Source organism: Malania oleifera, chromosome 10 (genome assembly GCF_029873635.1).
Source record: "Malania oleifera isolate guangnan ecotype guangnan chromosome 10, ASM2987363v1, whole genome shotgun sequence".
NCBI lineage: Eukaryota > Viridiplantae > Streptophyta > Magnoliopsida > Santalales > Ximeniaceae > Malania > Malania oleifera.
The window spans coordinates 41820043-41830703 of record NC_080426.1 but is presented as its reverse complement, the minus strand read 5'-3'; the positions used below and the strand labels follow the sequence as shown (position 1 = coordinate 41830703).

The following is a 10661-nucleotide window of genomic DNA, read 5'->3' as shown; positions in this document are numbered from 1 at the left end:
TGTTTCTCTAACTATAGTCCCAAGCACTTGCGAAATTAAAATAAACCTAAACAAAACCTAATTTTTGCTTCAAATCATTTTCCATATTAACCTCGATGATGCTAGTCATGCATTTTATTTTTAGCAATATTTTGAGAATAACTTGTTTTACCTCAAAATAATCAGCTTCATGCCAGGCGGGGTTAGTTTAAATAATACTCATCATGCGCTTCACTTGGCAATCTTCTTGTAAGCCTACAGGAAAATCCTAAAATTAGGCTATTATGACCATTAAGTGGCACTCATTTATTAATAAGTTTTTTTTTTTTTATTCATTCTACCCTTTGATTGTCAAGAATATATTACCCTTTCTAGGTGGAATAGTGATTGACTCATGAACCATACTAGTGAGTTGGTTAAATTGGAACAGCCAAAGTCTCAAAGTTTGAGACCGAGCGGCGCTTCCATCAGCAGCAAATTTTCTAGAATTCTAAAGGGACTTTTCACATTGAGCTAAAGTCATATTGAGAACTTGTAACGTAGAGAATTAAGTCATTTTATAACCAAGATAGATGAAGAACAATACCATAGACTGGCAGTCACTGACACGGGACATCAGCTATTGGAAGAAAAACCATGCCCGAACTTGCTTCAGACCAACCCCTTCTTTTGCACTGAAGCACCTATTTGTCGAATATATATCCATAGCATTGAATGTGCATCAATGAAAACATAGTTGCATCAATAATTTTGCCACTGTCAAACAATGGTACGAGACCAATGCATTCATTGTTGACATAAATGATCAATTGTTTTATTGCTGTATCAGTTAGTGTTTCCAGTCACCACTGTTCCGGAAATACCTGATACAAAATGGCAATATAATTACCCATCAAACACTCAATGCAAACCTTGAGGCAATACAAGCTGAAACTATGATTTCAGATATGCATTCATTCGTATTTATACAAAATACGAATATGAATGCAGTTGAAAAAATAACAATGAAAAAAAAAAGCAGCAACTAATTCCAGGGCCTTCAACTTTGCTTGGCTAGGAAAAGATCTGTGCACAGCTTCACTGTATCATCGGGGCTGGTCACTGAGTGAGAAAAAAAAAAAGAATATGGTCAAGGTTATTATGACGTGAAATTGCACAAGTGTGAAGCAGCAACCGCAAACAACCATTAAGGGGAGAAAGAGCAGTCAATGACAACCCATCAATTGTGGTTTACTGCATCTGAAATGAGTTTAAAGTCCATGTCATTTGATAAAACATCTAAAACAAATATTTTTCATTATACACATAATAATCATTTATAGGGTTTCAAAAATTACACTATTTACATTCCCGTTAGATCTATTGATAATTTGTTCCTTTTCTGTGTTGCTATAAATTTAATTCTCAAAGACAAATTTGCACCTTCAAATGCAATTGAAAACAAATTGGTCTGATTTCATTCCTGTGGGGCATTCAAACACATATATAAATGAAACATAGAGCTCACCTGTATGGCCCACAGTTCGATCTGATTCAAAAATTTCATGGTCATTTCCTCCCTGCTCAAAAAATCAAAAAACAAAAATAAATAAAATAAATAACAAACAAACATCAGAGCTCACCCTCAGTCCCCAGGAGGGTTGTGCCACAGACAACTCTTGCCACCCTCACATGTGCATAGGATTTGAATCTTTCAATTAAATCACAGTTTCTCTTCCAACAACATCAATATTGTTCTGCAATTCAGTTTTAACTAAAGCCATTTTATTATTTGAAGGAAGAGCTTTAACTGTTCCTGCACCAACTCCATGGTCATCCTCTCCTATTTTTCTCTTCCTAGTTTACAACATCCAACTAATAGACACAAGTTACAAAGACTCACTTCTTACACAAAACCAACAACAATATACCATTACTAAAGAAGCAATGGAAAAATAAAATTTGACTTACCAATAGATAAACAACATGCAAAGTAATCACTAAAAAAATGAAAAATAAAAAATATTAAAAAAATTATGGATAACCGGCTGGTGATGGTGGAGAACACCAACCAATGGAGGAAATGGTGAAAATAAGGGAACAGGACAACTGGTGAAAGTAAAAGGATTACCTTGTAAGTTTTGTCACCAATAAAGTGGATTTCATGAAAATCATCGAGGAATCTCAAGCAGTATGTCTTGTCCCAACCTTGAGGGAAAACCTGTTACAAGTGTTAAATGTGAAACACTAAATGCAGAAGCAATCCAGCCCCTTGCCATTAGCACCTGTTTAGTTATTATCAAAGCTTAGGAGCAAACATGATAAATTACTCACATCAAAGCTTATTTGTCCACCTATGGAAAATGTCAGGCTAAGGTGCGCAAACTTCTCACGAAGCACTGATACCATTTTTGGGCGTATGTTGTGAACCTATACATTTTGCAATTTATTTCATTTTCAGATTGTAAACATCCAAGTACAAAATCTATGTTCTATAGAAACAAAGGAACAATATACCTTGTCATATTTTTCAAACTCATCCCTTTCCTCCTGACTGCAGTTTCGCCCTATTGGTGAGACATTGATCATCCCACTACGGAACTCTATAAATGTTCCCCTATAACATTTTTAGAAGTTTCATTAAGAAAAACATAACTGGGATTTCATAGGAATTGAAATTTAGGCTTCCAGCTTATTAACAAGGTGATTTGTTAAGCAAGCCTACTAACATGACATACATGACAATTGAAACTTGGAATCGAGTTCACTAACCTTTTTATTGGGATATCCAAGTCAGCAATATAATGAAGCGTAAAATTAATAAACTCCTGCACAATCATATGCAAATGTATTATGAAAACAAAAAATAAATGCTTTGTGCACCAGCAATGTTATACATATATGATGTTCAACCATACTGGCAATCCCTCCATTTACAAAATCTGTAAAATAAGACAATCATGGAACCTATGACTCCTTGAGCCAGAACTATATGTGGATCAACCAGATGCTTCTAATGACCATGTTGATCCATTTCTTCGACAGGCAGGCAATTTTATACAGGGCAATTTTATTGTTCAACCATTGATCGTGTAAAATCCTGCTTCTAGAACACATGTTTTTTCACCCAAATTAATGCTCTCTCAATATGGTTAATGACAAGGAATGATCTCTTACCTTGATTTTTTCTTCTCCTAGAAATGACTTCAAACTCTGCAAAATAGAAACATTCAACCTATTAATCGTGTAATGATAACGCAAAGAAACAACCAAAGAAATACCTAAAAACTAGAACACCTTTTTTAGTTTCCTTGTCATTTTCAAACACTAAGGGCTACTAAATATAGATGGTTACTCGCAACTACCCACCCCAAAACATTTAAATTATGTGCACTTTTTGAAAATTTTAAGCTGTAAGAGGAAGCAGGACTTGTAACATATGTCCAGTACCACATTACTGTAGAGGACAACATAGTTATATTATTGACTGACAACCCCTTTCAATGGCAAAGATTATGCAACTGTTCTAGCAAAGTCCTGGCTTCCTTTTCTCCCATTTAAAGACCACAAACCCTTTTAACTTAAATGACTAATTTTTCCAGTGGAACATATAGTCAACTAAAACAACAATTATGAACCCCCCCCCGCGGGGGCGGCCCCAAGGAGTTTGGAACACATTAATTGCTATCTTTTACCTCTCATTCAGTTTTACATTGGGCTACCAAAAGACCCAAAGGTGACATTTCATTAGTAGGATAAAAAATTATTCCCATGAAATGGCATTTCAAGGAGTTAAAATGAGATGCCTCTCTCATTGGAATATTTTTGTTTGCTTCATGTTGTAATTTTGTGAGATTCCCGGGAATGTACACACAATGTCCATGTCAGTGTTAGTTCAACATGGATTCTTGTGTTTTACATGGTTCTGGCAGGAATTTCAAAAATATTACCATTATAACCTTGACCTTTGTATGAACAATATATGGAGAATAATCATATTTTTTCAGCACAAAACCTACTAATAATATCTACCAAATTAAATTCATGTTCTAATATTTTAAGCATCATAAATTTAATAATAATAAAAAAAAAACAACAACAATAACAGCACGATAATCCAATTAACTAAAATAACTGGGGACAATATGGTCTCAAATTTTCAACCATTATGTTATATTATTATAACATAAAAATACTACTACTTTGATTTTTATTGATTTCAATTTTGTTCTTAAAGTAATTTATGATTATAAATATAATAATAGCGTGTAATAATATTATACTATGGGAGCATTAATGTCTAACCAACCAAAATAGTAGGGGCAATTTAGTCCCAACAAATGAATCCCATAAAAGTTACACATGGAAGAAAATGGGAAAGGTGATCCCATGTTTTTTGGGAATCCTTTATTCCTCGTTAATGCGAGATTATCCCACTTCAAATTCCAGCCCCCAAACAAAGGTGGAAATGGGATTGCCATAGACATTCTTGGGAAAGTTGATGGATGCTGCAAACCAAATGCCTCCTAAAGAAGCTACCAGTTCAAGGTATCCCTTAATGGGGTAATTTATACGTAAAATATAGACTAATAACATTAGTCTTGATGGTTCCCAAATATGTAATTCCGTTATATCTATGTGTGCATGATAACAATTGTTTACTAGAATAGCAAGCTGAAGATTTTTTATTTGAGTTTTCAACAATACCTGGGTACCGATAAGTTTGCCGTCCTTGTAAGCCACAAGGCCATTCTCAGAAAACACATAATCATGGTCATTGATAACTGCACAAACAAAACATGGTTCATACTTATTGAGTTTAAAGATAGTGAAATGGAACATTTACCAATAAATTTTTAAAGATTTATTAATAGAATTATAAATGGAAATAGTGCAAATGAAAAAAGAATAAGAAAAATGAAACAGGTGCTTAAAATTACCAGCATTCAAGTATTTTGGGCTACAGTGAAGGCACATAATCATAATCATTGAAAACATCATGGCTCCTTCCAAGCAGAATCCAAAGATTTAAAATTATAAAATAAAATACATTGAGAGTTTTAATTGAATCTTGTGAAACAAAAACATAAAATATATTAAAAGCAAAATAAAATAAGTTTTGGGCTGGTCAATGTGTTAATCAATTTCTAAATCATCAAATGGTAGTAACAAGAGTAATTAAAGTAGAACATATAGCAATTCAAAAACTGATTTCTAATGCATGGATTAAGTACTTTTTACGCTCTGTATCCATTTTGCCACAGATTTGAGGACAGTAAACATCAGAATATGGATGACCTGCAGCTGTTCCACCAACTTTCCCTACATATGCATGTTTTAAGTATTCCCTGTTTTCTTAAGGAAAAAGAAATGAATGGCATATCAATTTTTTTGTCAAAGAACAAAGCTTTGTTGAAAGGATCAGGATAAATATATAGAAGGGGATGTTTTCTTTACTTAAGAGAAAACAGAAAGGGAAAAAGAAATGAGCTCGAGCTTACTTCACTACTTAAATACACTTCCTGAGCTCATTTACGTGACAAGGTTATTGCAATTAATCCAAGCAGCAACAACAAAAACAACAAAACCAAGCCTTAAGTCCGCTAGGTGGGGAATTAATCCAAGCAGAAGGTCAAAACTGCCAAAGTTATAGTTTACATTTAAAAAAAAAATAATGATGTTGATACATGACAAGCACAATTTCATGTATTTTATCACTCATAAATCATAAAATCTTCACCACTGAAGGTGGCTTCTTTCATTCAGCATTTAAGTGCATAAGATGATGAAGAAAACCAAATCCATTGTCCAAATGCAAGTCAACATATACTTAACAAGTATTCAAGTCTTTGGTGTTTTTTCTCCCTTAAGGCGGAGTTTTTGTGTCCATTAAAATAAATTTTTTTCAACATGAGGGGAAAAACAAAAACAAAAAAAAAATATCATAGCAAATAAAAGATTTAAGGAGCATAAGGTCTGACAGCCAAGCAAGCAATAGAAGATTTTGCTTCTACCCATTATTCAACCACAAAATATTGAAAATTAAAATATGCGAGAGTATTGGTGAATCCAATCTTCAAGAAGAAATCAACTGCACGAATTTCAAATTTTATGATAGTGAACAAATATAGTGGAACTATGAATTCATTTGATCTCAAAACAAGTCAAAACAAAGATACAAGATAATAGTTTCTGGATAGGGCTTATAAGAGCGCACCTGTGTTCCCGAGCTGTTCTGATATCTTAACAAGGTCAGATCCTCCAACAACACCAACTGTAACAACCTGCAGCCACAAGCTGTAAAGATTCACAAAGCAAGCATTTTCCCCTTTGGAATCAATCACAAACCAAACATTTTTAAGCATTGAAATACAGAGGAACACACACATTGAGGAAAAACTTAAATAAAACTACATATGTCGTTCAGGGTGTAGGAAATAATCAATCAAGTACCTTTCGAAGTTCCTGCATGAACTCAAGCATCTTTGCAGTAGCCACCTGGTATTGAATGAGAAATGTTGAATAAGAAAGAATTTGACCATAAGAAACTTTCCAGTATCCATCCAAGTATCCTAAACCTCACTTGTATGAAATCTTCTAATTAAAGTAGATCGCATTTATAAAATATCTTCACAATATTGATTGCATTGCAAAATTGTAATTTTCTCACAATAACCTAGTCTATATTAACATGTCTCAAACCCCTGACCTTTCACACTGTTCCCACGACAAGCACCACTCAGGCATACTAGTACAGTAACTAGCAACTAAAACTAAAACCTTCACCTTGTGTGTGAGCAGGTGCTACCCAACAGCAAATTTAACCATGTAGATTATAGAAGTCCATGTATATTAAACAGTTCTTCATGATGCATGCCCATGTGGTGGACTACATGAATTCCTCTTTGCCACCTTTATCTATCAAGAACTATACCCTTCCTTAGAAATAAACATGTATGATATTTCTTTTACACTAGCCATCGGCCTACAACAACCCTCCTTTTTCTAGGCTTCAGTCTTAAAGATTTGATTTTTTTTTTTAAATCGCTAGTGTTAAAGATTCAATTCTTAATATGGCAATAACAGATATCAGCTGCCAACACAAATAGGGAATCTTTTCCCCTTTTGGAGAAGTGTAACATGTTCGCGCAATCTGTCGCACATAAGAAAATTCAGCAAGAGATCACCATATAAAAGTTCCTTTTTTTTTTATTGAGATAATTGTTCTTTTTAGTCTTCACCATATAGAAATCAAAATAAAAATATATAATAAATAGCTCTTATGGGGCACCATACATGATTTTACTTCTCTGGCTTTTACATGGTCTGCCAACGTAATCTTCCCAATAAATAGTACTTCACATGTGTAATGTCTGAGTGCTTTACGAATAAAAGTACATACAAAACATTCTACACAAACACATGGCACAACGGAAACAAGAGAAGGAATGAATACCTTTCTTGGAGCCGTAAGAGTCCCATCCACATCGAACAAAGCAATTAGCCCAGGCTTCCTCGCAGCCATTGTAAGGAAAATTAAATTTTTCTGCCAAAAAGAAAAAATCTATAATTTGCTTACCAAACTCAAAATTCATTACATTCAAACCTTGAACTGGGGAGATACAGTCCAATCTTTTCACTGACCACATAAAACTTACCCCTTATCTCTACACGAAGTCATTAAGAACTAGCCTAGTATCAACAATTTCAGCGAGTCAACGCAAATAATACATTGAAAGATCTGAACTTTTCACAAGAACAAGCTTCGTTTAATTGCCCAGATGATGTGAGAAATTTTTCAAAAGAACGAGAAATCTAATATCTCGAAAAGGTTTTCAATAAACCCAACACAGTAGCTTCGATGAGTCGAGCATTCTTTGCTTTCTCGAAAAAAAAAAGCAACAAAAACAAAACCACAAAATTCTGTTGTTCTTCTGTCCGCAGCCACGGATTTGATTCAGTTCAAGACAATTGAAACGCAAGCTGAGAATTGAGCATTGCAAACTTGGGGGACTTGAAAAATCACATACCTCAAAAGTAAACGGTGCGTGGAAAACGAAATGCAAATAAAGATCTGCGAGGGAAGGAGCCCGGGGAGGGGAAGGAGCTCTTGGGGAGTAAAGATAATTTGTGGGGGCTAGATGAGGGTGAGAAGGAGCAGATCAAGGGATCTGTGGAAGAGCAGAAGAACAGTGAGCTTTGAAGAAGCGTTTCTGTGGCTGGATTAAATAATATTGAAAGGACATGGTATTCAAAATTCACTTGACATTTGTGTCAAGTCTACACATGAAAATTTTTCAATCCTAACACATAATGTATGGTACAAAGGCTCAATTTCTGCCTACCCGATTTACCTCTCTGGTGTGGGGTCATACCATAGGGCATGGGATTAATCTCTGCTGGTTTGCATCCCAAGGCATGCTCGGGAGGATGGCGGCGTAAAGGAGGACGTCCGATGATACTCAAAAAAAAAAAAAAAAATTAAAAGAGTATATATGGATCATTTCTTTTCTTTTTCATCTTCTTCTTCTTCTCAATTTACAAGTTATGATTTTATCATACAATTCAATCATAACAACTGTTTTAGAACTAGTCCCTCCCCTCATTACCCTTTTCTTAATTTATTTTGTACAACATTAAGATATCAAGGGAACTTCTTTTAGAACCTTAAAGTTCTTTTATTAACTAACTATGCTTGAATAAGTATGAGGGCTCCAACCTTTTGTTCCTTATGCTAAATTATTACAAACTTCATCAATCCCAAGTAAGTCTCGGAGTTTAATATCTCTAGATTTTATTGAAGGGTTACCTAAGTCTAAAGGTAAAGATCTTATCCTCAAAATGGCGAAGATTGTTTACTGAGCATTGTCATTTCATACATCTCACTGAATCATATTCGAGTACAATGATTGGCTCAACATCAAAACATAAGCCTAAGTGATTAAATAAGGTTATTAGTCAACCTATAAATCTTTGTTTTAAATTGGGTCACATGTCTAGATATACATTTAGAGTCTTAAAGTTTCACCTAATTCTAGCCCCTCTTAATCTCCTTACATCTCGAATGGAGAATTCTCAACACATATCAATCAATGAAAAAAAAAAAACCCAAGCTTCCATTATTTTACAACTCTCTCGAAATCAAAACTACATGCATTATGAAGATTGACATGTAATTGATGAACAAGAAGCTTATGATTGTTCTTTCGTCATTCTTTGTGATCAAGCTCATGCACATGAAGATCAAACACAAATTCATCTTCCGCCAATTATCTCCATCGTTTGGTTTGCGAATACACTTCTTAAGCTCTTGAATTGATAGATATCTTTAACTTAGAAAATCAAATATCAACCAAAAAAAAAAAAACTTTCATATATGGGTCGTCAAATTTGTGATTTAGAAAATTTACAATTGTCTTATTTAAGAACATGCTCATCAAGTTCTCAAGTAGGCAAAAAATTGAAGATCAATACAACTATATCTTCTACACATCAAATTTATGATCCAAAAAAACTGTGGACTCCTTATTTAAGAACATGCTCCTCAAGCTCTCGAATCAATATATCTCTTTAAAGGACTTGAAGATCAATAAAAATTCCATTTTCCATAAATTGTTGAACATGTGGATCGAATGACCTACCATCGCCTTGCATTTGATCGAGAAGACACACCTAAAGCTCTTGAATCAACAAATCGCTTTGTAAAGATTAAAATCAATGCAAATCCATCTTCCACGAATATATCATCAAATTCATTGTCTAGAAGATCTTTTGTTGTTTCATTCAAGAACATCTTCTTAAGTCCTCAAATTGATAAACAATCATGTCATCAAAATCATGTACCATTTTAAAGATTCATTATTGTCTCGTTTAAGAATTTGCTTCTCAAACCTTCAAATTGATTGATCTTGTAAAGGATATCAAATCAAAAGAATTTTTATTCTTCATTGTAAAGAATACTCACAAACACGGTACCTATTCTTTGTTTAGTATTAAATTGAATCTTTATATCAATTTTCCTCTCTGCAATCTAAATTCATGAAATTTTTCGTTATGGTATAGCCTTATGATTGACTTTTAAGTATATAGGTCATGAGATTATAGTACGACTTTCAAGTATATGGTGTATGTCTTGCAATATTGTACATGACATATATCTAATATCTTTTATATATCTTGCATCTTATCCATACATAACTTATACTAATTTTTAGTTAGCCTCCATTTTATAAACTTTTTTAGATGATCATCTTTACACTATGTAGATTACACCTCACGATTTTGTTAGGAGCAGAGGAGCCTATGGGTGGGCTTGATACACATGGGTGAACACTAGCTTGACCCATAAGTTTAAGTCTATTGGGTTTTGAGTCCAACCATGTATATAAGCACCTATCATTAATTCAAATTTTCCAATGTGAGACAAACTCACAAGTGTAATTCTCAATAATCTCCCCCTCACTTTTGAATTTCAACTGCTCCTCCTTAAATGAAAATCATCTCCTTTCTGAGAGTAAGCCCAATTCTCCAACAGCTACTTAAGTGGGTCTTATCATTAGCGTCTTACATATGTCGGATTGCATTTCACGTGCCTCTGAACCAATCTTACCTCTCACATCTTCACCCTATTCGGATCCATCCCCAACATAGATGATCCTTATTGGCCTCGGCCACATATTTGGTCCTCCAACTGTTAGCATGTT

The 10661-nt window shown here is 34.1% G+C and overlaps 1 protein-coding gene across 4 annotated transcripts; it reads right to left on the bottom strand.

The window, feature by feature from the left end:
* Positions 1 to 727: 727 nt before the first annotated feature.
* Positions 728 to 8416, bottom strand: LOC131165908 (phosphomannomutase). 4 transcript variants are annotated; one of them, XM_058124063.1, is made up of 13 exons: positions 8313 to 8331; positions 7989 to 8129; positions 7415 to 7504; positions 6412 to 6456; positions 6176 to 6242; positions 4666 to 4742; positions 3136 to 3171; positions 2731 to 2786; positions 2476 to 2575; positions 2293 to 2388; positions 2090 to 2179; positions 1487 to 1538; positions 728 to 1080 (listed from the first exon to the last, which is right to left on the bottom strand). In XM_058124063.1, the coding sequence occupies exons 3-13, from the start codon at positions 7481 to 7483 to the stop codon at positions 1019 to 1021; spliced, it is 750 nt and encodes a 249-aa protein (XP_057980046.1). In that variant the 5' UTR covers positions 7484 to 7504; positions 7989 to 8129; positions 8313 to 8331; the 3' UTR covers positions 728 to 1018. The 4 variants fall into 4 exon arrangements, with proteins under 4 accessions (XP_057980046.1, XP_057980047.1, XP_057980048.1 ...); XM_058124064.1 differs by lacking the exon at positions 7989 to 8129 and having other exon boundaries at positions 8313 to 8416; XM_058124065.1 differs by lacking the exon at positions 7989 to 8129 and having other exon boundaries at positions 8304 to 8346.
* Positions 8417 to 10661: the final 2245 nt, after the last annotated feature.

Coding starts and splice junctions, on each gene's coding strand:
- LOC131165908 (XM_058124064.1), bottom strand. CDS start 7,483: ATGGCTGCGAGGAAGCCTGGGCTAATTGCTTTGTTCGATGTGGATGGG. Junction 6,457..7,414: donor CTCTTACGGCTCCAAGAAAG/GTATTCATTCCT, acceptor ATTCAATACCAG/GTGGCTACTGCAAAGATGCT. Junction 2,787..3,135: donor TAGGAGAAGAAAAAATCAAG/GTAAGAGATCAT, acceptor ATGATTGTGCAG/GAGTTTATTAATTTTACGCT.